General features: G+C 43.4%; 1 protein-coding gene across 2 annotated transcripts; it reads left to right on the top strand.

Moving 5' to 3' along the window:
• The first annotated feature begins 755 nt into the window (after window positions 1-755).
• LOC6603382 (G1/S-specific cyclin-E) lies at window positions 756-24,676 on the top strand. 2 transcript variants are annotated; one of them, XM_002028332.2, is made up of 6 exons: window positions 756-879; window positions 10,075-10,207; window positions 14,268-14,628; window positions 22,440-23,707; window positions 23,786-24,011; window positions 24,093-24,676. In XM_002028332.2, exons 2-6 carry the CDS (start codon window positions 10,188-10,190, stop codon window positions 24,381-24,383), a joined length of 2,166 nt encoding a protein of 721 aa, XP_002028368.1. In that variant the 5' UTR covers window positions 756-879; window positions 10,075-10,187; the 3' UTR covers window positions 24,384-24,676. The 2 variants fall into 2 exon arrangements, with proteins under 2 accessions (XP_002028368.1, XP_026843670.1); XM_026987869.1 differs by lacking the exon at window positions 756-879 and adding an exon at window positions 2,294-2,418.
• Window positions 24,677-25,858: the final 1,182 nt, after the last annotated feature.

Here is a 25,858-nt window from a genome sequence, read left to right as displayed (position 1 = left end):
CAAGTGTTGCGGCAACATTCTATATATGTGCCGAGAAACGAGCAGCATGTCCCGCAACATGGACGTGACAACACTACGACTGTTTTTTGTTGAACTTTTTTGTTTTATACACAATACAATAAAAGCAAGGACTAAAAACTAAAATCTTTAATAAAATTATGTGGGCAGAGCTTAGAGTCTTAGTTAGCCAGCAGTATTCAACGGAACATCAAAATTGATTACTCACGTTTTTTTGTGTGACCTTTTCGCTAAAACCTTTTTTTTTAACAAAATCTAATAAAAGCAAGTATTTTAAATTAGCTAGTCAATAGAAAATTGATTATTTAATCGGATAAAATTATGTAAACAGGGTTGAGGGTTCTATCTAGATGGAATTATTCAATGGAATATTAAAATCGGGGGAATAGGAACACTTATGCTACTGCTGTTTGAGCAAAGTGCCTTGTGCGTCAGTCTGCAGTGTCGTCAAATTACTGAAAATCCAGATGCGCACAGAAAACATCGTTGTTCCAAACATCGATGACATTGTTTTCTCTTACTTCAGCTGCGACGCTCACGTCGCAAATAAAAAAAAAATTGATTTGATTTTGAAGTTGAAGTTGAACGATAGTTGGTTTGTAACCACTCTGTGAATCTTGGCCCGCACTTGGACAAAGTTGAAGAAAATCCGCTAAAACTGTTAAGGAAACTGTCTTGCTGGCTCGCCGCTGGTGTGCTGCTGCTGTGCGTGTGTTGTATGTGTGTCTGTGGCGGTGTGTGCAATTTTTTTTCATCATTCAATCCGCGTGTGTTTTGTGTGTGTGCCCCCAAGGAAAGAAACGCGTGGCCCAGCCCCGGGAAGAGACAAGCCGCAAGCCCCTAGTGGAGCCATAGGAACAGGTGAGTGCTTGAGATCTGCCTGCCACCTGGCAGCCGCACCGCACTGCCGCAGGTGCGATCCCCGATCAACCCCCCAATATGACCTCAAAATTCAGTTCGGCCTAGGTTTTGCTCGCTTTTTTGCGGTTCTCCAACAAGATTCCGTTGCTTTTAACATTTTTCTTTCTTGTTCATTATTCTACAAAAAAAAAAAAAAAAAAACGTCGACGTCGCTGCTCACGTTTTTGACTTTTTTCTTGTGCCTCTGCCAACGTCGTTCGCCGCTCTCTCTAAAAGCGACTCTCTCAGCTGTCAGTGCTGTCAGCAGCGAAGAGGCGACGTTGCGTTCCCGCGCGCGGGAAATCGCCAACTTTGATTGTTGTTATTTTCCCCAAATTTGCAATGATTTTGATTATTTTTTAAGAATCTGATTCTGCATGTTTTTGCCCTTTGAATGCAATTACCAACTTGGTGGGTTTCATTCAGATTGTGTGCGCAAACGGGGCGCAAAGTTGGTGCCAAAAACGATGAAATGGTAATCGATGGCAACAACAAAGTCGCGGCGGTTTGTTTGGATCTCAATTGGCATTGCCACCCAGTTGATCAATTCATTTAGTGGGTCGTTAATATGCATTCGGTTTCTTAAAATGAATCAAAAGCGATAAACTTTGCTTATTTTAGTGCATGTTTTTGCTCTTTTTCAAAGATATTTATTGATCAAACAGACATGTGCTAAAATCATTAGCTTAATATGTGTTTTTCTTATAGTTTTAAAGAAATATTGTTACACGAAAAAAAATGGTTTTCCTATTTTGCTAATTACACTTCTAAATGGACACTTGCAAATGAAAAAAACATTAAAAATGCAGAAAATTTACTTAAATTTGTTAAAATATCTGTCCTTTTTTGGACTAGCTGGCATCCCACTCAGCTGTTCTCGACGTCCAACTGATTGCCACATACCGATAGTGAGAGAGAGAGACGAGACACACTCACTCCAACTTCCATGTGAAGACCTGAAACAGAACAGGCTGCTTCGGCCCACTTTCTGCCCCTTGCAGGGGATCCATGGATCCATTTCCAGCTTCACCAATTCCCTTCCATTCAATAAAATGCTGCCACCAGCGGAGTGGACTCTCGTCTCTCTTTCTCAGCCACAGTCACATTCCTTTGTGCGGCTGCTTCGCGCGGGAGATTCTCTCTTTCTCTCTGGTTCTCTTCGAAATGTCAGTTGAGCCACCAGCAACAACAAGCTCTTGCGTCGTGTGGTTGTTGCATTTTTTGGCGCTTCAGATCAGCTTGTTTTGGCGCGTTCCTCTTGCACACTCGCCGCAGTCGCTGCCGCTGTCGCTGCCTTGCTCTCTCTCTAGCTCTCTCTGACGTTACCAATTCGGATGCCTTGGCTGATCATACTGTGGCCGGCGTGACGACGACGACGTAGAAAATTTTTGATTCTCGAGTGCGCACGTTCAGAAAACCCTTTTCAAATGCCAATTTTGTTGGGAAAACTCCTGAAACCGTTTTCCCCATCTGTCACAGCGACTGCCCCGGCCGGAGAAGGTAAAAATATTGCACAATTTCCTCGATAAAGTGGTGCAGAAAGCAAAAGAAAAAAGTTCGAATAAAATATATGACGCGCGTGCGAGTGTGCGTGTGTGACAAGTGTGTGTGGGGGGGACAGAATCGGTAAAGATCCGACAAAAGTGTGTGTGCTGTTGAACGGTTGGTTGGGAGGGTGGGACAGCGTTGTATGTGCGGCGGTGGCGATGGCTGACGTCGTGTCTTTGCATTTTTTTTCTGCTACAAATACAACAAATCAAAAAGTCAAAAGTGCCGAAAAATGTGATATTAGAAACTGAGCAGCCACCACATATTGCCGTGTGGGGGAAATGTTGCAGAATTTTAAATAGTATCTAAATAGAAATATAACGGATGAAAGTGTCAAGTGTCCCCAAGCGATTATAAAACTTAATATGTATGCCAAATGGAACTCCCTAGAATGCATGTGTGTGTGTGTGTGTGTGTGTGTGATTGTGTGTCACCAAATTGGACTCGATTATCAATGGAGTTTTCAGACCCATCATTATTTTTGCATGATTTTTTTCCCCCATCTAGGAATCCAGTGCAGTGAACTGTTGCTGCCATTGGTAACAGTTACGGCCAGAGCAGATGCTGTGCTTCGGCCTCACCGCAGCTCTGGGTCCCCCTTTCACAAATTATGCGATGGACGATCGCCTTTCTATTCGCTTACTTGGAGTTCCCGCTTGAATTGCACTTTTTCCCGCCATTCGCATAGATTTTGGGCGGTAAAAACAAAAGTGCGCCAGCCAAACGCCTAATTCGCGCCACTTTGTATTTCTCCATTCTTTGGCGCTTCCCTTCCCCCCCGCTCTCACACACACACACACACATAGATAGCTCTAGAAATGCGCTCCCACTGAGAGAGTGTCGTTGCTCTGCTCTCTTCTCCCTGCACACCATACACACACACCAAGAAACGCGCTCTTCCGTTTTATTCATTCCAATCAGAACAACGAGTCGCTGACGGTCGCTGTCGACGCTGGCAGAGCGGCGGCCGCAATGCCGACATCGGCGCCGACTGCGCTGGCGGAAAAAGTTGAAAACTTGACGAAAACGGAGCAACAAAGCAGGCAAAGCAAGCCAGAAGAATGAGTAATAAAGCGTTCGAGGAGAATCAGTAGAAAAGGGAGAAGACGGAGAAACAGTAGAATAAGCAGTAGAGAGGGCAGAAGCAAATACAAGACAAAGAATTATGTCAAAAGTGGCGCAAAAAAAATAACATGTATCTTGGTAGTAACTCTATGTACATATGTACATACATACGAGAGAAAGAGAGAGAATGGCCGAGAGGGAGCGAGTGTGCCCAGAATGGAGTTCATTGATATTTATGTCTGCTTTGCTCTATTGCTTCTTCCCCCTCTGCTCTGCTCTGTTCTGCCGTCAGCTCCCCATCTCCACTTACCTGCTACAATTTCTTTACTCTTTACTCTTTGTTGTTTTTTTTTTGCTGTTCGACTTTCTTCTCTTTCTTTTTCGCGCTTTTTTGCATTCCCTGTTTTGGGTGTTTTTTTTATTTTAGTAAAGCTTTTGCGTGTTTGCTTTTTAGCATTTTGCTCTTTGAAACTTGATGATTGTGAGGGTTGGGGTGTGGCTGGGGGCACGGGAGGTGGCACTTGTCGATGGGGTGGATTTCTGTATACATTAGAGCTTTCTAGATGCCCTCTATCTATCGTCCCAAGATGCTACGTGATCAGACTGGAATCTCATTTTTTTTTGTTTTAGCTGCCTTGATTCCGCAATGGTATCTTCCACGGATACTTCCAGGAATCTCTTAGAATCATTCTAACACTAGGTCATTGTTTCTTTTTTCTGTATTTACTCATCAAATGCCATTTGGAGGCGCTCTTCAACACCTTTGCCTCTTTTCGAAGGTTATCCAACACTTTTTGCTTTTTCCACTCAAGTGTTTCCCACCTACTCCTTCCAGCAGAGCGGAGCAGCGGCATTCAATCAAAGGAACTACTTAAAACAAGAAGGGCAAAAAAACAGAATCTCATTTGTTATATTTTCTCATCAGACATGCACACATCCCTATAGATATCACCTGTGCCCATATTAACCCGAATTCCTGGTAAAATACCAAAAATATTTCTCAATTACAAGTGCGGAATGTTTCACAAATATTACACGGACTATAATATCCTCCTTCGGCCGGAATGGAATCCAACGATGAGTTGTGAGTAGTACGTACGTACCGCCTGCATGTATGGCATGGCCATAGGCATTTCTCATTGTCTATAAATTTTGTTGTTGTTGTACTTATCGAAATTTATGCCGCATTTTTGTCGCTTCGGAGGAGCAGCATCAGACGAAATCGAAGCTGGAGAGAGGAATCAGAAGACAGAGTGGGGAGGAGGAGAAGCCGTACGAGAGGGAAGAATCAACAATGATAAACAGTTTCCAGTTATTCCCAGACAAACAAAGGATAGTCCCTGGGACTTGGGGAGGAGGAGGCGGAGGGTAGGGGCGACAGGACGCTGGCCACTTGAGCCGGCAATGGGCATCCTTTTAGACGCTGCTAAATATAAACTAAATAATCAATTGAGCGCGTCTCGTTGTCCTAACGGCTACTTCAAGGCCGTCAATTCCTGGAACTGGAACGGCGCTGGGTCCCAGGTCGAGGTCCAGGTCCATTGAAGAACTTTGATTCTGTCGGCGCTCTCTTTCCAGTGCACTGGACTCTATCGCTCTCTCTCTCTCTCTCTCTCTCTCTCTCTCTCTCTCTGTCTGTGTCTGCCTCTGTGGATCTGGCTCGTCTTTACTTTACTTTCACACGCCGTTGCCCTGGCGGCGCTCTAAAGACGTCGACATATACATACATACATTCATACGCAGGCGCAGGCACAGGCACAGGAGAAGACCGACCTCAGAGTTTCGGAGTCGAAGGCGAAGTCTGAGACGACGATCGACTTTCCTGTTTTTATTTTTTATGCTTTTTGCGGCACTTGGAGTTCGTTCGTTCCAACTAATTGCAAGACCAAGATGTAGCCAAACCGCAACAAAAGCAACAAAACGAAAGGGAGAGGGAGGCGGAAGGAGGAGGAGTAGCATTGGCATTGACAACAGACAGACAACACACACAGATGCATGTGCATTTATCTCGAGTATCTCTGGAATGTATCTCGTCCCAAAATGCATCTCTCGCACACACACGCACTCGGCCAAAAAAGGACGCACAAAAATTGCAGGCCCCAGACGACGGCGACTCAAGAGGCCTCTCGGATATCTCGAGACCTGTTTTTCAGTATTATATATGTACATACATATATATTTACCTACATATTGTATATATTTTCGTATATATTTTTTGCGCTCTCCTCTGCGCATTTTGCGCATTCCTCTTCGTTCCATTGCCTCCTCCAGTTGCATTGCAGCTTCGTATGTATGCGTCTATGTATTTGTGTTTGTATCTCAGTCTCGTCAGTGAGCATTTGTTGTTGTTCCATTTCCTTGTGGGAAAGGTTTCCACACACAAACAAGAGGAATCTTTGGAATATCTTTGGAACATAGAGCAGTAGATAGTTTTCCAGTTAAATCCGTTCGCGTTTTGTTTGAATGACCTTGGAACACCGACCGCGATCCCGACAACGACGTTTACTCAAGCATCGGATCTCTAATTAGGCTCTCGAGAGCCACTGAGACTGAGACTGAGAGGAAGGAAGCCCCTGCTCTATCCACAACATTATTCATATTTGTATACCTGTAACACCGCCGCGGATTTCTCCTTAACTCCAGCGACCCAGGTCGCAGTCTCCCTTTCGCTTAATCTTCATTAGGCGCATCGAGAATCGGGAAACCTGGAATATCTTGGGAGTGCGTTCTACGTGTACTGTGTGTGTGGGCAGTCCTCGCAATTAGTTAGTCATTTATTAATGTTAGTCGCTCGCATTTGGACAACGAAATCGGGGAATACCTTATAATAAAGTCATTTATTCCAGAGGGGATGGGGATAGGTATCCCCTGTCAACAAGATACAATCTTGTGTGTTGCAGATTGTTAAGCAACTCTTATGATGTCTGACATCGAATTTACTTGTAAATTGTTTATTGATTTTGAGGGATCTTGGGATTTTACTAATCAAATACTATTCATCTTCAAGAAATTGTAATCTCGGTGCGATCCTGAGTAATTTGTGCAAATATTAATTGATTTTGATCTGAAGGAATACAGTATGTCAAGAAACTCTTTACACACTGAAATTAAATTACATTTTTTGACTTTGGATAAGAAAATAATGGCCTTTGGTTCAAATTTATCAAATTTTTTTAATTCCTAACCATTCAGGGATTAATTATAAAGTAGTTAGTGAAAAAAGAATAACAAAACTATAAATAGGTAACTTACAAAACAACAAAAACAATGATTACTCATTTTTGACACTGTCAAGAAACTCTTTACACAAAATATTTTCATTTTTTAAATTCAAAATTCTTCGTAATTATTTAATATATTTAACTTACTTTAATATTTGGTATGTCCTCCCTTAGCATTGACTACATGCTGGAGCCGTTTTTTCATCGAATTTATCAGTTTTTGTAGGTCATACTCAAAGGGAATCTTTTGCCACTCTTCCAGTATGAATTCTTTTAGCTGATTGCGGTTTTTGGGCTGTCTTTTCCCACTTTCTTCTTGAAGTAGGCCCACAAATTTTCAATGGGGCTAAGATCGGGGCTCTGGGGTGGTGTATCAATAACTTTTCCACAGTTGTAAAGCACCCAAGCTCTCACATTGGACTCTATGTTTGGGATCATTGTCTTGATAAAACTTGAATTTGGCCATATTGTCCGTAATGAGCCCAAATTTCTCCGCACTGCTTTTTAAATTTGTTTTTAAAATTTGGAGGTACTGTTTGACATCCATTGTGTTCTCAATAAATGCAATATTTCCCACTCCTCGGATAGAGATGCACCCCCAAATCATAACCGCAAGTTTTCCAAACTTTACAGTCGGAAAGATGTTTCGGTTATCTAAAGCTATTAACGGCTTGCGCCATACTCTGGGTGGACCATCATTGTAATAAAGCATCATTTTTGTTTCGTCGCAATATATGACGTCATCCCAATACTCTGCCGGCTTACTGATCATGTTAACAGCGAAAGTGAAGCGCTTTTCCACATTGACCGACGAAAGCAGCGGTTTTTTTCGTGCCACTCTGGAAGAGTATTCATGGCGTAGAATAACCTGGCGTACTGTTTCGTGTGAAACAACCAAGTCAAGTTCTTCGTCAAGTTCCTTGGCCAGAGTCCTGACCGATATTTGCGGATTCGGATTAACTTTCCTCATGGTTACGCGGTCTGCCCGTCTGTCTATCTTCCTTTTACGGCCACCTCCAGATTTTGTTTCCAGTCTCCCTTCGTTCTTCGCGCGACTAAGGACATTGTAAATTGTTTTCCTTGATACTGAAAACATGTCTACCATGTCTGCAACAGATTTGCCCAACTGGTGATTATAGTAAATCAACTGGACAACGTCAAAGCTTAGTCTTTTGCCAGGCATTTTAAAAATTTCAGAAAGTTAGTCTGTAGATGTGCACCGGTCAAAATTTCGCAACCAAATCAAAGTCAATGCAAAAATAGAGCAGCACTGAGCAACGCCAAAAGCATAGATTACGGTAAAGTCCCGTTTTTTCTAAGAACGAGATCAAAACAGAGCTCGAAAACGAAATGTGTAAAGAGTTTCTTGACAGTGTCAAAAATGAGTAATCATTGTTTTTGTTGTTTTGTAAGTTACCTATTTATAGTTTTGTTATTCTTTTTTCACTAACTACTTTATAATTAATCCCTGAATGGTTAGGAATTAAAAAAATTTGATAAATTTGAACCAAAGGCCATTATTTTCTTATCCAAAGTCAAAAAATGTAATTTAATTTCAGTGTGTAAAGAGTTTCTTGACATACTGTATATTTTTAAAGAGCTTTACTTCTACGTTCAGTGATTTTAGAACTATAATTTTATTTATTGAAATCCCAATTTCTTTGATCATATGTTAATATTAACTGATTAAACCTGAATGACTGTCAAATATTTATAAATATATTTGCACTAAATTTAAGCGATCGAAGAATGATCTTTGAAATTTAATATGTTGACCGCTCCATCGAGATCACTGCACCTCTTCTTTATAAGATCATTCATACAATTTTTCCATATAATCCACACGAGATCATCGTTAGATCAGGCAAACTAATTTAGCAAATTCTCCAGGTGCTGCGATAGCTAAAACAGAACCATTTCGAAAGCAAAGAGGGTTGAAGATCTGTGAAGGGAAGAACAGTCTCAGAACAAGGAACCCAATTAATTAGAAGGCATATCCGCAATTAGTGTGAAAATGATGGCTGAATAGAAAGGAAAAGCAAAATATTGTGCATAAGAAAACTCGGGGAAAAAGTAGCCGAGAAAGAACGGCAAAAAGTGAGGAAAACAGAGAATGTATTGCATAAGAAAAGAAGAGGAAAATGGGCGAAAGAAAGTCGTAAGAAAGCATTCGGATATGGGGTAGGAAATAGGTGTCGGAACTGAGTGGCAGACCGAAGGGAGGAGGTCCATAAATCGTGGCGAATATAACGCCAGGCGGCCCATATGTCACACAGTCGAATGAAAAGAATATAAAAAGAAGGAAAAGGAAAATAAATGAGGGGAGAAAAGCGAGGAGGAGGGAGGAAGGAACAAGGAAACGCGACAGGATACAATTAGCGAGGGGGAAGTCAATTGAAGTTACAGCACAGCATTGCAAAGACACAAACACAATAAAAAGGAGGAATCCTTTTAGGGGGAAGAACTCTATCAACAGCTGCCAGTGCGACCTCTCCACACGGTTCACCTGCCCGCATCACCATCACCATCACCATCATCATCAGCCAAGAAAAGCAACAGCAACGGCAACGGCAACAGCAACAGCAACAGCAGAAGGCCAGCCGCCAACTCTAGCCACAACAGGTGCATCGATATCAATAGACAGGGAGACAGAGGCTCCTCCTCGATATAATTAAGCGTTGTAAAACCACTAGAAAATACCAGTTGACGTTGCGCATGCGCCGTTCGAAGAAGCACCTGACACCGCCACAACAGGAAGAGCCAGAGGGGGAGCTGAACTAGGGCCCAGGGATAAGGGCAGCTGAGCTCCGGGCATCAATCGAGACTCGTGGAAATTCTATTAAGAAAACAAAATACAAAACAAAAAACTGACCAGCTACCTGCCCAACGATGATCCAAGCCCCGGCAACCCATAGCATTCTAGCTCTGTAATTTGAATATCTTCAACACATTGAAGAATATTTACTCTGCTGTATGCTAAAAGCGAAAATTTCGTATATTGTTTTTCGAGAAAAACTCACGTAAACAAATTTGTTTTGGGTTTTCGAGACGAGTAGGAAACTCCTCGACCACATGCTGTGTCTGCTGGGTCTCCTCTCTTAGAGGATCATATGCTGTCGGATAGATAATGCGGGACTAACTGTTGATAGTCCTTTTTGTCGTAAAGTCGTAAAAAGAACTCAATACCAACACGAAACATGTGATGGGCATCGTGTCCTCCTCGAGGAGGACTTTTCCATCCAAAAGGTGGAAGCCCAAGATTAATAAATTGTTGTTTTTATACTTGATTTTTGATTGATTTTTTATTTTTTCTCATTTTTAGTTCCTCTTTTAACTATTTAAATTATTCCAACACAAAATACTGCCTCCGACGAGCCAGCCTTCACATAATATTCAGGATTCCTTACCTCAACGGCTTCTCGAGGCCGTACAATTATGGGTTTATATGACAAGAGGTAAGTGTACGATTTGTGTTTCGAATTTCCGTTCTCTATATTTTTTTTTAAGTTTTAAGTTTACAAAACAATTAAAAAAAGAATACATGTCCATGTAATATACATTTCAGAGCGTATCAGTTCTTTTTCAGGCTATAGATAAATAAAGAAAATATGTTTAATATTCTATTTTAAACTACAAACTGTTTTAGTTTTGGGTTTCTACGGCTTCAATTGAGTATTTGGGCACTAACCAACACTATTTCTAACCGGTCTACAAACAAATATCCAACCCTGTGCTATCCTAACTAACACTGGTTTCGAACGTCATCAACTGCTTCTTCAACATCATTTTGAATGGTTTGACGTTCTTGAACAACCTTCATACTTATTTTCTTGCCTTTCTCTCATACATTTCCTTTTCCCATCAAACGTTTTTCGTGACTTCCATTTCCTTTGGAGTAACCAAAACTAATTAACACCCCACATGTCTCTAATATCAAACGAAATGAGCGACTCTCTGAGCGACTTCCTGTGGCGACAACGACAGAAGCCTCTTACTTCCTTTTTACCACTAACTATCCTGGTAGCCAGCAGCATGCGCTCTACAGTCAGTCCGGTCTCTCTTTAATTCGTTTTACCAAAATGATGTTTATCTAATAGCATTTTCGTAATTATAAAGTGACAGAGCCCTGGTTGGTTTTGTTATGTTATGCCTGAATACCCCCCGATATAGGCCCGCAGGAGCACTCTACTGTTCTGCTCCTACTGTTCCTCTACTGTTCCTGGATCCCAAGTGCGATAATCTAAAATGCATTTTCACTGTCAATTCCCAAAAGTTCTCCAAAAAGGCCTGAACAGATGGTTTTGTAGGTGTTAAAGTCGAGACCGGGCGTTCCGTTGATAACCAAGTGCCGTCGCTGCATTCCTCTACACTCGGAATTCCTTTACAGGACATGCCACGATGTCCTGCGTGTGATTAGTAAATAATTGCGCGCGAAAATTACATTAGAAAAGTGTTTAGTTGTGGGACGGTCGGTTTCGTTGAGGGTTGCACCCAGGGCCAAAGCCAGGGCCAGGACACTGCCCAGGGGTTGTACGTACATGCTGATAATGTTGTCATAGTGCACACTTTCTGCGGCTTTTTCCGTCATTGCGACAGTCAGTCATGTGTCCTGGCCAACACCAGGACAGAAATTAATTGAGTTTAATATGTTTGACCCTCTATTTTGATGTTGGGTGGGTGCCTTCGCCTGCGCATGACCGTAATTGCATAATTGCCCAGTCATTTGCTCATGTCAGATGCGTCCCTCGCTACATCATCACCCATGCCTCCCCCCTTTCGGAGCGATCATTCCGATCACTTAAGTGATAGTCCATTTTATGGACATATTTCGTAGTCGGGAGTCAGGTCAACATGTGTGCCACATAATTATGGGTATTTGTTGCGAAACTATAACGGAATTTGTCAAAATGTCGCTCTTTGAGGTTATGAAGTGAGGGAACAGAAAGCGTTGCATACTTTTGCGGGTAGCTTTATCTCTGAATAGGTTATGGTCGGAAAAGTATGGAAAAACGACCCGATATGTGTCCAGTACAGGTCGTATTCTTCTACATGGCAAGACCAATCTAGAATGAAAGACAAAACGCTCAATAAGTGTTGATAGGCATCCCCACAATGCAGTCAGTCGATGAGCTGAAGCACTATTAGTGCCGAAACGATGTTTTCCGACAGGCATAATCTTTCGATTACAAACCCGGACTTAAGCATATATTTCTCCCGCTGACAATCTCTAGTCTCACTGAATTAACTTGAAGTGTAGTGGAGTACCGACCATAGGGGCTAAGTAAAGGCTGTAAAATGGATGTCAACTACGACCAATTCCAATTTTCCTCTCCTGCATAAACGCGTTTCGCGGGTCATGCGGCAGCGCTCTTCGGTTAGTTTGGGCGGGAGGTGATCTGTTTCCAAAATCAAAACAGAATCAAGAGACATTTTCTATAAATCTAAGCCTTCACGGATCTCTCTGTACTAGTTTTCTAAATGTTCTTCCTCAAAGGCTTAAAATGGTTCAAATTCATCATCGGGGATGTGTTTCGGTACAAATTTATAGCATCAACAGCAACAAATTGGTTGGCCCATTCCCCTCGCCGCTTGATATAATTTATCATGTGAGAAAGATCGATCCTTGATACTATTCCCAATGCCAGATCAACTTATTATGCATTGGACAATATTCCTGGAATACGCACGGCCTTACGGTGTTTTCCTCTTATCATCTCCGACTGGCGGCGGCACGGCACCCCAAGATAGTGCCTTTAGCCCCAGCTGCCATTCGCGCTACCTACAGCAGAAAGCAGAAACAGAAACAAGATTTCAAGCCACGCTGCAGGGGAAAAGGGAACGGAAACTTTCACCGAGAAATGACAAATTTCAGGGTGAACCTTTAACCAGAGAGATCTGAGAACCCTGACCCCGTGAAACCCACCAACAGAAGGAATGAGAGAAAGGATGGATGGTTAAAAAACTTCCATCCACTGGGTGTGCTGTGTGCACGTACACTCCATTAGTCCTTCTTCCTTTCTCCACATTCTCCGCGAGAGAAGGAGAGAGAGACGCGACATTTCTCGCCATAACTCATTTTTAAGCGATTCCATTTCCTCGTAATTTACTACGTGATTACTTTTTCTTGTTCATTAAACCATTAAACGCGATCGATAGCGGAGGGCCAGCCTTGACAAGGATCAAAACAGGCAGCCTCAGCCTTGGTCTCGATACCACACACCCAATCGCAATCGTAGTCGCAGTCGCAATCCTCTGACCAAGGAGAAATGGCTTAAGCATTTGAATTTATGTGCAGCAGCCCTTTTTCTATTTTTTTCTTAGCTGTATTCAAGATTCCCCTTTCACAGATTCCTTCGGATGAACCCCGACCTCGACACCTTTTGTCGGTCGGTTTGGTCTCAAGGGTTAGGTTTCGTTTTTTGCTCCTTTTCTCAAATTGCAAAAATTCGCGCAACGAATTGCTTGAAGTGCAGTTCCTTACTGCTTCCTTACACTTGAGAGGCAAAAGATCTGAGAGGAACATCTGCCCATCGGCGAATGGGAAACCGAATTGAAAGGAGGGAAATTCTATGCCAGCCTCTTGCATTATGCATAATGTGCATGCAAATTTGCCAAAATTGCTCAATAATCTTGAGCAAGGAAAAGGGTCCACTTCACAGAGGAAAGGGCTTTCTTTTCCTCGGGAACGCGCCCTCGATCCCATTTTCCACATCCCTCGATCAGTCATCTCGATTTCAATTTCCCGGATGTTAAATATTAATGTATCCGTTGGGTGCCTCAATCTCGTGTCTAGCATCTAGCATCTCGATTCGACGGTCGACGGAGGCCGTGTCGTGTCAAAATTCAATGAATTTATGTTTCGTTTGTATCTATTTTAGAGCGAATGATCGCCCCTATGCCCATGCCCTGTGCGATTTGCTCGGCAGACAGCACATATTGAATTTCTCTTTCTACATATTTTGCGAAAATCAAAAGAAATGTTCTACTAATCCCCAAAAGAGTGGGGGGCACAGTGATTCGGGGTTGTGTCAATATGTGGCATGAGAGTCAATAGTCCATAGTCACGATATCCCTTTTTTATTACCTAAAACCTAATAGTTTTAAACAATTTGCATAAAATTCCATAAAACATGTCTAAAATCATTACAATTTTCTTGTTATTATCTTATATAAAACAGTGTTTGTTTGTTTGAAAAAGTTCTTTCACAAGTTCTGATTTGAAATATAAATTAACTAAATTATACAAAATTTTAAAATAAAAAATGTTTTTGGTTGAATCCAAAACTAATGCAAAACTTTTACAAAAGTCACATTGAAATATTATCTCAGATTAGATCGTTGGTCGTTTAAATTTATTCTGAATTATGATTATTTTTTTTTTAATTGAAATGGGTACGATGTACGAATTACTCAGTAAAAACTATGCAACAGATGCAACAAAATGTTGAATAAATGTACTTTTTCTCGCATCGTTGTACCACTGTTGTAATTTCTCCTGCTTTCTCGCATTTGCAGTTTTTCTACTACCAGCAGCACTGAGCCCAATGGAAGCGTAGTCAGAACCGGCGCCAGCGCCAGCACCGAGGAAGCAGCCAGCAGCAACATTGTCGTCGTCGTCAACAGCAGCAGTTGCAGCAGCAGCCCAGCTCCTCCGTCATCCCCATCAGCAGCAGCAGCAGCAGCCTCGTCCTCGTCCTTGGCAGCAGCAGCAGCAGCAGCCCCCTTTATAGCACAAAAAGAGCTCCCTGGAATAGAAGTGGAGATGTGCTCTTGTGATAATCAGAACCCTGCAACATCCGCAGCCAATGCAACAACTTCCAATGGCATTAAACGTAAACGGCGTTTTAGCAGCAGCGACTCCAATGATGATGCAAAGGTGAGCCACCCATCCCCCACCCATCCCCTCTCACACAAAATATAGAATATTACTGTATGGCTGTCTGGGTACTCGTATGAGATAAGTTTTATGAATGAAGTTGCATTATCAGAGCACATGTGACCTCGTTGATTGGCGCAATCTTATCAAGGAAATGCCCATGCCCCGCGTGAGTGAGGGAGAGCCGGCGGCCAATGAATGACCTAAACGATCTTGGAATATGTGTATGATGTGCGATGATCAAGCTAATTTGATCTGTGTAGTGGATCTGTCTAGTGGATTTGTGTGAGTTTTTATTTTCAAAGTTTCGATTTTACTCAAAATTGATTTGGTATTCTTCTCTTTCATCGATCTATGGAATATGGATCTTTGCTGAGCAACACTAAGCCGGTAGATCGATCATTGACGTCTAGTCGTTTATTAAAGTATTTATAAATAGTTATACATACGAGGGTGGATCATTTAAGCTAAAGAAAAGGATTTTTTTTTAAAAGTTGATGTTATTATGATCCCGTAATGAATTGAGCTAGAATTAAACTTTGTTCACAATTACATAGGAAAAATGGCTAATGATTCCTTCCCGTATATACCCTTTTATTTAGATCAAATGAATATCCATATCGATTCCAGTTACTCATGGTTCTTGAATGACTAAACTTGATTATCTTTTTGGGAATTCTCATCGATTAACTTTGTTTTGTTGCAAAAGAAAAGGATCTTAGAGCTACGGATTCACATTTAATTATTGTCTGAGTTGTTTCCATTGATCTTCGTATATTTTTAGAAAATCAATTCAAATGTCTATCTTCCGTTTTCGTGTGTTTAGTAAACGATCTTTTATTTGTTATTTGCCCTTTGAGAGTGCAGTAGCCCTTTCATGGCTTCCGATGCTGCTGTCGATCCTCATTCCTCATTAGATCTCTAGCCAAATAAGCCCTTGGGCACGTAGTCAGCCAGCTCCTCCTGGGCGCACACACGCACGCACAATGCCGAGATGAGCCCAAAAATAAACGCTACTTATGCGGAAAAAGGCTCATTTGGCATCCTTGCCAGAAGTCAGATCTCTCCGTTCTGTGCCTTGGCTCTCAAGTAGCTGCAATCAAAGCCAATGGAACAATGGCTTCTCTCTGGCGGGTCTCCTGGAGTCTCCTGGCAGCTCCTGGCAGCTGTGTTGGTGCAAAGGATTTTTGAGAAGTAAGAAGCATGGCAGCAGCAGCAGCAGCAGCTCCTCGACGTGCAATGAACTTGCAGAAATCGAGTTTGGGTTGTTTTTTGCACTGTTTTCCGGCCGTTTGCCTTCCTGCCAAGAAACAACAAATGTCATTTTATCCAGGAAAAAAAAACTAAGGCAATGTCTGGCCCCCTTCATGCTGTAGGGGAATTCCGAGGGGTCTTGCCACTAGTATGTTGAGCATATGCACGAAAGGACAAAGGACAGCGACAGCGACAGCTACAGCGACGTTGCGCATGCGCGCACACCTTGAGCAGCGTCATTCTCTCTCTCTCTCTCTCTCTCCTTCTCTCTGTGGATCACCAGGGGTGGTTTCCCAAGGAGAGGACGGACCTCAAAGTCAAGGCGGCGCACAAGCGTCCGTTAGGGCCGTAGGAAGTATTTGAAATTGCGATAGTTATAGGCTATGGCTTGAGGCGCAGCAACTAGATCAAGACGATGGGTAAGGATGGTGAGGATGGGTACCGGAATGGGACAGGGAGCTAACCACAAACACGAATGTGAGCCAGCGAACGAGTGAGCCGTGGAGGGGTTCAGCAGCGCCGCCTTATCCTTTTCAAGGATCACTGGGTAGGCTGCCAAGTTTTCCATTTTTCCTGCCCTGCTCCTTGCCGCTTCCCTAATTAAATATTCATCGAGACGACATTTGCTGCAGAAGATGTTACCGTTCCATAAAAAGTGGTCGGTAGCTCGTTGCATTTTGCTACCCCGTCTAGGGACATTATCCTTATGCAAATGCGTGTCCCGTTCCCGCTACCGATCCGGGACTCCGGTATGCTCATTAGATTTCCGTTAAACTTTTATGCAAATCATCTTGCTCCTAGTCCTTCTCCTCCTCCTTCACCTTCTGCTCCTGCTCCTGTCGGATGTCATCTGGGTTTGGGATATATGCAGCCCTGCATTGGAATTCCTTGAAATATTATACAATATTTGTTTTGCTGCTGGCAAAAGGATAAAAATTACGGTATTATTTTACCAATTTGTCAGTGTAATGTAAACCCTTTTTTCTTCCTTTCTTCGTCTCCTGCTCGAAGCATGAAATCGCTGAAAGTTTCCTTCTCTTTTTTTTTGGGAAAACTTCATTGTTTCTTTTTGCCGAAACAAGACCAGGAGGGAGGGCAGTTGTTGTGTTTGGGATAGGATAGGGTTGAGGTTGAGGTTTGCCTGGGAGGCAATCAAGTGCAGGGCTTGATTTCTGTCAAGTCAGTTTTCCGGGCATTGTGGGAAATTGATTTCAAGTTTTCCCCACGATCACCCCAGATTGCATCCCGACATGGGATGGATTCCACGGACTCTCATGTTCTCTGTAATTCGAAGTTTTCTCTAATTTTAAAGGGGATTTCATTTAGCGAACGGGTAAACAAGAGTTGACAGGACCGTTTGGGATGCTTTCTGTAATGATCTGTTTTGAGCTGACAGATCCCATGCGTATGATAAGAAAACCAGTTTCAACTAAAGACAGTTGATAGATTCATCAGCTCTCTATGTTATCGATGATCTAGAAAACAGTTAGTATAAATAACAACAGCAACAATAGAGATTACGTCTACGTCTTCTTCGGGTAACAAATTATTTGAAAAATTCATATTTAGATGATGCTTAGCGGCCTGCAATTGTTTATGTTGCTCCGAAAAGTTGCGTCACGGAGAGACATTCAGGCTCAGAGAGGACTTTCGCAGTGTTTCAGATCTCTACATACTTTTTTGGGGGTACGTGCGCTCCTAACAGATCTGATTGGAACCACAAAGGACTCTTAATAAACCTACTATGCCATACCTTCAATGGATCGTAAAGCAAAATTTACACATACCTTCCTCACATTCTCCTTACCCTCGATGTCCTTGCCTAAAACATTTATCATTTCATGTTTTCGTATTCAAAATTCATTTGGCGGTTTATCCTTTGTCCACTTACGCTCCGATCCTGCCCGTCCGCCAAAGGGCTATGCTTTAATTTACTTTCGTCATGGATCTAACCAATTGCATGATTAATTACAATACGTCTGTCCGAAGGGTTTCCCTCCCTCTCTGCACTCATATTTCCTCAGTCTTGATGAAGATTTTCCTGCCAAGTCACGGGCAGGACAACCGCGAAAGGATTGTGTTGGATTAACCCCCTTCCCGTGGACACTGACCAGAGGTCAGTTTTTGGTTTGGTTGGAAATATGAGTGTTTGTTATTGTCCTTCTGGGACATGTCTTGCTCTCGTCTGGCATGTTGTTTGCATATCATTTATTACATGAAAAGCAGGAGCAGTGGACAGGCCTCGAGCTAATTTAGAATCTTGAATAATGACATTAGGAGAAATGTAATTTGTCAAAGAAAGAAAACAAGAAACGAGAGAGGTTTCCATTACATATTTTTGAAAGAACCTCCAAAACAGTACGCAAAAACAACATACATGCGTGTGCATGATGCTCGACTCGCGATGCGCAAGCGAATGCCGCAAAAACAACGTACATTGCGTGTGCCTGACACCGCACAATGATGCTCTCTGGCTTCTCTGATAAGAGTTTTTGTTTTTGCTGTTTCTGATTCCCAGAAATCTTAATTTATCTCCAATCGAAAATTTCCTTTCTGTAAAATATTAACAATTTTCAAAGATCCATTGAAGATCGGGAAAAAGACCAAATTAAATGTTATCAAAAAGGACCTTGGGGGAGAGTGAAAAGAACGAAGGTAGAAATAATAAAACGAAACAACAATGCTGCATATTACACGGCAAAGTTACACCTGGTCCTGGTCCGGGTCTGGGCCCAGGGACGGGGGCAGACCCACGCCAATGGTAAAACGATCGACGCGACGCAGCGAAAAAAAACTAAAGGTGTTTCGGTTGCGAGCAGACGGCAGACGAAAGATTACGACACATAAGCGCAGGACTTTGAAGGGTATGAGGGAGAGCAGTAAATGCCAGCACAGCACGGAGGGCGACTCAGAGAGAGAGAGAGAGAGTGAGAGTGAGAGCAGCAGCAGCAGCAGCAGCAGCAGGAGAGTAAGAGCCACACAATGGGGCATTGAAGGAGATTGAGGTTGACGACTGCGACGAAGCCAACGACGACGACGACGACTTTGTCGCATAACAATTGCTTTTCTTGACTGTTTTGTCTATATGTACCCATAACTGCTAGAAGATGTGGACAGGGATTGTGGAATTGCATCATCTGCTCCTGCTGCTCCCTCCCAGTGATATTTCGAGTGATGTTTTGGGTGCCTTTAGCAGCAAGAGATCATCGTCAACTGCCATCAACTGCAATCGCAATAGCAGTCACTGGAGCAGGGACAGCTGCCACCATCGTTGACTACTAGTCTTTGGGCAGAGGAGAAATCCTTGAATCGGCTTAAGGGCAACAACCCAGTTTAACCCTTGTTAAACTTAAGATGCAACGCAACCCTCTCTTCCCCGAAGATTGGTCCAGATTCAGTTCCAGCCCACATTACAGTTCACTAATTTCTCACACATCATGTCATAAAGTTCCCAAAGATGGGAAAAGGCCTATACTCTATCCACGCTTGACCAGATCCCGATCTACCCCCACCCCGTGGCAGATGCAATGTCCACGTACCAAAGCGAAGCAATGCCAAAGGGAACAGAACGGAATGTAATGTCCATTGTCTGTGGGATTGTCCATTGGCATTGGCATCTTATGCCATTGCACGCTTTGATTTTAATTACATTGCATCTGGGGTTCCTTGACATGTGTCCATTTCCATTACCAATTCCACATCCACTTCCATTAGCGATTGCCATTCTCTCGCTCTCGCTCTTCTGTTACCTAAATCATCGCTCCCTTCAGAGCGGAGGGTTGCTTGTTGTTCGTTACGTTACTGCAGTTCCTCCAGAAAGAATAAGAAATTAAATTTGTCATGCGTCTTGGACCTTCCTGTCCGTCGTCTGATGCAAAAAAAAAATTATTTACCTTGGAAATGTATCTTCCCTCAGAGAGGGGGAAGGAAGGAACGAACGGAAGGAAGGAAGGCAAACCTACTCAAACAATTAAAAGTGTCACATAAATATCGTAAAATTCCCTCATTTTTACGCAACAAATTATGTGAAAATCTTTAATGAGCCAGCCAAGAGGGAGGGTTGGCTGTAATATTGTTAAGCTTTTACGATGTGTGAGATTGCCAGTTACAGAATCGAACATTGAAACATATCCCCCAGATTGATGTGTGCAAAAATTTGATAAAAGAAATCAAGGGAAAGATCAATTTCAGTCGTAAACTTGGGAAATTCCCTTCAAGATAATAGATTTTATTGCTTCTGTCTTGGATATTTCTGTATGATATTTGATGAAAGATTCTTGACCCAATCATGAGGATCATAGGCTACACAAATATGCAAATAAATGACTGAAACGATCCTGAGAGGCTTCAAATTTACTCGGAACTTTGCATTCTTTGATATGCACCTACAATCCCACAGAAATCCTTCCATTCTTTCGTAGATTTATACGGACTTTCTGATCTTGGCTTCTGTTTTCGATCAGCTGCCGAGGAGAACAATGGTCAAGGATCTGCTGGGATCTTGCTGCTGTAATCTTATGACTCACGAGGGACTCTGTGCGTTTTTGTGTGGTTCCCATTAGCCTTGCTCTACATTCGACTTTCGCAACGCCCCACACGATCTGTCCCATGGTCGTCTACCCTCCAGCCGTTGATAAAGATAAAAGATAAATTACTAGAGGAATAGCTCCCAAGATTTAAAAGATTTTTGCGCTGCAGCCGCTCTGGCAGCTCGAGCCAAAGACGGACATAAATTATATAAGTACTATCCGCAGATGTGTGTGTACAGACACATACTCTGTCTGTCTAGGTAGTGATTTTTCCAACGTCTTCGTCTACCTGGACACACACGGAGGAATTGTTGACAAAAATAATTGTAGAAAGGATCAGGGCCAGCCGTGCCGTGCCGTCAGTGGGATTTGTTGTTGGGCTGATAAACACCCAGAGGCGAAAAATGCACTGCGAAAACAACAGACAGGCACAGGCACAGGCCAGGCCCCACGGAATGAACGAACGTCTCAAGGAAATAGCCAGATCTCCGGGAAGGAACTACCCTTAAAGCGGTAGAGCGGAGCTGGCACCAGAGCAGTAGAGCAAGCGAGAGGGCAAGCTGCTGCTTGCCAGCCTTTTTTCACCGTTCACCGTTGTTGCAACGTTGTCGTGAAAGCAACCCCTATTTCCAGGCCGTTGCATTCGTTGAGCAGGATAACGACGATCAACGATCGGAGTGTTGTTCGGGGCTCTAGGGGCTCTCGGGGTTCTCGGGGATCGGCGATCTGGAACGAGGGACGTCGAGCTCAGTTGCACAGCGCCAGTCAACGCGTTTGGTACACGATCCGCTCAATCCGGCTCTCATCTCGGAGTGACCAGAAGAACAAAGACTATCTATATGTATAGCACATATTCGTAATACCAACAAAAATAATTAAATACAATAAACTCAAACCAAAAATGATACGCTGCTAAAAGAGGAAGGGAAGCAGAGACTGAGACCAAAAAAGAAATACTGTGTATTTCGAGTGCAAAAACCTAATTTAATAACCGGATTCGGCCAAGAGATCACCTCACCAGCCAGCAACCAACCAACCAACAACAAAATAAACCAACCAACAAATTGTTTCCAATGTTATAGCACACGACATTTATTTGCACTTTTACACATACCAAAGAATCAACCGAACAACCGAAATTTAAACCAAAGACTGCCACCAGAATCGAGAATCATCAAAGCAAAAAGTGCAATAACAATTTTTGTATATTGATTATACAAAAACAAAAAAAAGAAATAATTCAAGGAAAGAAACCCAAAAGAAATTCAAACAAAACCGTCTCGAAACGCTCCCACGAGATCCCAAGCTAAGGAAGAGCAACCCAAACGAAACCAAACCAAAGTGTTATTGTTGTACCACTATACGAACGTAGTAGCCTTTATCCTGTATCCTTTTGTGTGCTGCGCCGCCCACACTGCACTCCACGGTTTCGGGCTAACATTTTGTGCGGGTGTACCCGGTCGGTCCATCTATCAAGGATTAAGAATTTTGACAGGCGTGCCCACATAAATTCTGGCCACCGTTGAACAGCGGCACTGCTGCCTGTGCCTGATCTGATCTGATCCTCCTTTGCTAATTATATTCGAGACACGTTTCTAATTCCGCCGCCATCCGTCTGTGTGTGTATGTGTGCGCGCGTGTGATCCAGTTACTGACTCCTGAATATCCTTTCCATTGTTGTTCATGTTATTATGAAGTTGGAACAGAAGCGCAAATTCATTGAAATGGTAACGACTGTTTTTGGAATAATATTAATATTAAATATTAGTTTAAGATCTCTGTAAAATATGAGAACTGAGCTAGGAATCTAGGGAGGAGTTTTTGGAAGAATTCGTGTGCGAATTCGGAGAGTAGATCAGAAGTAAAGTCGTGAGCCATGGACCACTACTATATTTAAAGCTGATCTACAGATTATCAGATTCATCTTTTGCATCAGTAAAGAACCAGCCAGTGGTGGACTATATTTTCTTCTGTTCAGAGACCTTTCATTCCATTCTAATAAAAATTTGTTTGTGTGCTCTTTTTAAGGATCCCGAACTCGGCTTTGAGCCACCATCGGCCAAGCGGCAACAGCGTCTGCCTGCCATCTATGGCAGCGATCAGAGCAGCAATCTCTCCTCGGTGGCCTCCTCGGTGTACACCTCCCCTGGCCAGAGCACCCAGGAGCTGCTGAGCATACGCAGCTCGCCGGCAGATGAGTTGCCAGAGGCCTCGCACAGTCCGCTCCCCGACAGCCCCGACAGTCCGCCCAGTCCGGATCGGGGCTCGGCCAAGCAGGCGCCCGTTGTCGTGCGCTACGCCGTGGACCAGGTCGGCAGCAACAGTCTGGCAGCAGTGACAGAGCAGCAGGATCAGGAGGATGATGATTTGCTGGACGACAGCTGCGAGGAGTATTCGTATGATGAGGAGGACGAACTGGAGGAGGAGGACGATGAGGAGATTAACTCATCGAACATTTCGCCAGCCTCCTCGGGCTCCAACCCGCCAATGACCGACTATGGGGCCAAAACCCCACAGCTGACGCTGAGCAACATCGTCAAGGACATGTCACAGCTCGAAGACTACTCGGGCCTGAATTGCATGTCGCCGGCGGTGGAGAGCTCTCTGCGTCAGTGCCCCCTTCCGGCCCTAGCCTGGGCCAATGCGGCAGATGTGTGGAAGCTGATGTGCCATCGGGACGATCAGGATTCGCGTCTGCGCAGCACCACCATGCTGGAGCAGCACCCGGGCCTGCAGCCGCGCATGCGGGCCATCCTTCTGGACTGGCTGATCGAGGTCTGCGAGGTGTACAAGCTGCACCGCGAGACCTTCTATCTGGCCGTTGACTACCTCGATCGCTATCTGCATGTGGCCCACAAGGTGCTAAAGACGCACCTGCAGCTGATTGGCATCACGTGTCTGTTTGTGGCCGCCAAGGTGGAGGAAATCTACCCGCCGAAGATCGGCGAGTTTGCTTACGTCACCGATGGCGCCTGCACCGAGAGGGACATCCGGCAGCACGAGAAGATCCTGCTGCAGGCCCTCGACTGGGACATCAGCCCCATCACCATCACCGGCTGGCTGGGCGTCTACATGCAGCTGAATGTTAACAACCGCACCCCGGCCTCGTTCATGCAGATCGGCAAAGAGAACGCCACCGAGAAGGCAGCCGATGATGCCTTCATCTATCCCCAGTTCTCGGGCTTCGAGTTTGTCCAGACCTCGCAGCTGCTGGATCTGTGCACCCTCGACGTGGCCATGGCCAACTATCCGTACTCGGTGCTGGCTGCGGCCGCCATTAGTCATACATTTAGTCGGTAAGTTCGAAGGCTCCTCCTCTGCGTAGGGATTGGCATTTCCTAACTTGGTTTCTCTCTTGGTTTTCTGCACTACAGAGAGACGGCCCTCCGTTGCTCTGGCCTGGACTGGCAGGTGATCCAGCCCTGTGCTCGCTGGATGGAGCCCTTCTTCCAGGTGATCTCCAAAAAGGCCGTCTACCTGCAGGTGAATGAGCAGAACGAACAGGTCAGCAACAAGTTCGGACTGGGCCATGTCTGCCCCAACATCGTCACCGACGATTCGCACATCATTCAGACCCACACCACCACGATGGACATGTATGTAAGTATCTCTCAGGAAGGCGTTAAAAAGAGAGTGGTTTATTAGGGATAGTTGCTAATCTGGAAACTCACCTTTTTGCAGGACGAATTGCTGATGGTCCAGGATGCGCTCCACGCTATGCGAGTCCGGACCCAGGCCTCGCCGGCCACAGCGCTGCGCGCCCCGGAGAGTGTGCTCACGCCGCCCGCCTCTAGTCACAAGCCGGACGAGGAGCTAGGCGATGAGGAGGAACCGTCGGCGAACAGCAGCAGCAGTAGCGGCATAAAGAGCGGCGGCGGCATTAGAAGCTCCACTTCGTGTCACGCTGCCCATCGCGGGAATATTGCCACAGCTGGCAGCATAATGGCTGAGAACAGCAGAGGCAATCGCTGAGAGCTCCAGCGGATGCATCAAGCAAACACAAACACACACCACGCCCGCCCAAACAGTTTTACGTTAAGTGTTTCTTATAATTAAATTATTTATGTTAAGTGAAAAGTTATTAGTTGCCTAATTCCTATGCTAAAAAAATATTTAATTTCAAATTTTGCAAGCGCCCTGGCCCCATATTTTTTTTGTTTCTTCGGCTTGATATTTTTTTCGTGGCCTGATTTTCGCTCAGTTTAATATTTAAATATGTGTATTTATCCAAAATCAGAAATATAATCTTAAATGTACACTCCTAACTACCTACATATACACATCAAGATATGCACATAAAGAGAGCATAGATCGTAGAGCACACGAGGAAAACTGAATAGATCCTTAAATTCTAACAATAATATACCTGCTGAAAGGGAGCCAAGCCGAAAGCCAAATGCCGTAAGCTTACTATACACACAAATGAAACAATAAGAAATCGGAAACTGGAAACTATATATATATATATTACATGTATGAGTAAATTGTTGACAATCGATCAGATCATGTCCAGCAGAGCCAGAGAAACAGTCAGAGTCATCCGCTCATCAATCACCAATCATCAATCTAAAGATTAACGAAACTAAACTGACGGAAAAGCGATAGCAGGAAGTGAAAATCACTTGACTAATCAACTAAAACTAGTATATAAGTTGAGGGAAGTGCCAGAACTAGAACCTACATATGTACATACGTGTATGCAGATGTAGTAACTAAACCGACTAATGCTAAGACCTGCATTTCCATTCAACGATTAACCCCACTAACAATGAATCAAACATAGATACCCACTCACACAAAGACAACAAGTCCACAGCTGACACGGAGTGACAAAGAGTAATGGCATAATTGAAGCATACAACACACGAGTATATGTATATCCTGAATTCCTGAATTGAACGAAGACTACAGAAGAACAACTGTAAAGAATACTTACCTTACGCATTACATGAGTGCACATGTAATGTAACATTTTTAATTTAGACTAATTTGCCATAATTTGCTAAGCAAATAAATCCTGTATATAAAGAAGAGAACACACACACACACGTGCAGACAAAAGGCGCACACCGACGAAACGCTAACTGAAACGCATATAGTATATTATTATATAAGTGTAGCATTTCTATATACGGCTACAATCTGTTTTGTATATTGAAGAGGCAATGCAGTGCCCCACTAGAAAATTATTATTAGTTGGATAGTTTAGGCATAGATAACATTAAGTGTTCATATAATTAAGGATGGAATGAAAACAGAAAAACCACAAAAACAACGACTAAAAGAAAAGAAACAAACACAAAAAAATTGTATCTATTTATGTTTTATTTTTAGTTTTTAAAGGCAATATTAATTTGATTTTAAACAATTTCACAAGTACGCTTATACCCCGTTGATTCAATGTCAATAAACAATCCATACCGGAATACACCTAAACAAACTATGAA

This window comes from Drosophila persimilis, unplaced genomic scaffold, assembly GCF_003286085.1.
Source record: "Drosophila persimilis strain 14011-0111.01,24,50 unplaced genomic scaffold, DperRS2 tig00000124-arrow-pilon, whole genome shotgun sequence".
Classification (NCBI taxonomy): domain Eukaryota; kingdom Metazoa; phylum Arthropoda; class Insecta; order Diptera; family Drosophilidae; genus Drosophila; species Drosophila persimilis.
This window is presented reverse-complemented; position numbering and strand designations above follow the sequence as displayed.

What these genes read in the sequence shown, in the direction of transcription:
- LOC6603382 (XM_002028332.2), top strand. Translation starts at nt 10,188, where the DNA reads ATGGGTTTATATGACAAGAG. An exon ending in ATGGGTTTATATGACAAGAG is followed by an intron (nt 10,208 to 14,267) that starts GTAAGTGTACGA and finishes TCGCATTTGCAG; the next exon opens with TTTTTCTACTACCAGCAGCA. An exon ending in CCACCACGATGGACATGTAT is followed by an intron (nt 24,012 to 24,092) that starts GTAAGTATCTCT and finishes ACCTTTTTGCAG; the next exon opens with GACGAATTGCTGATGGTCCA.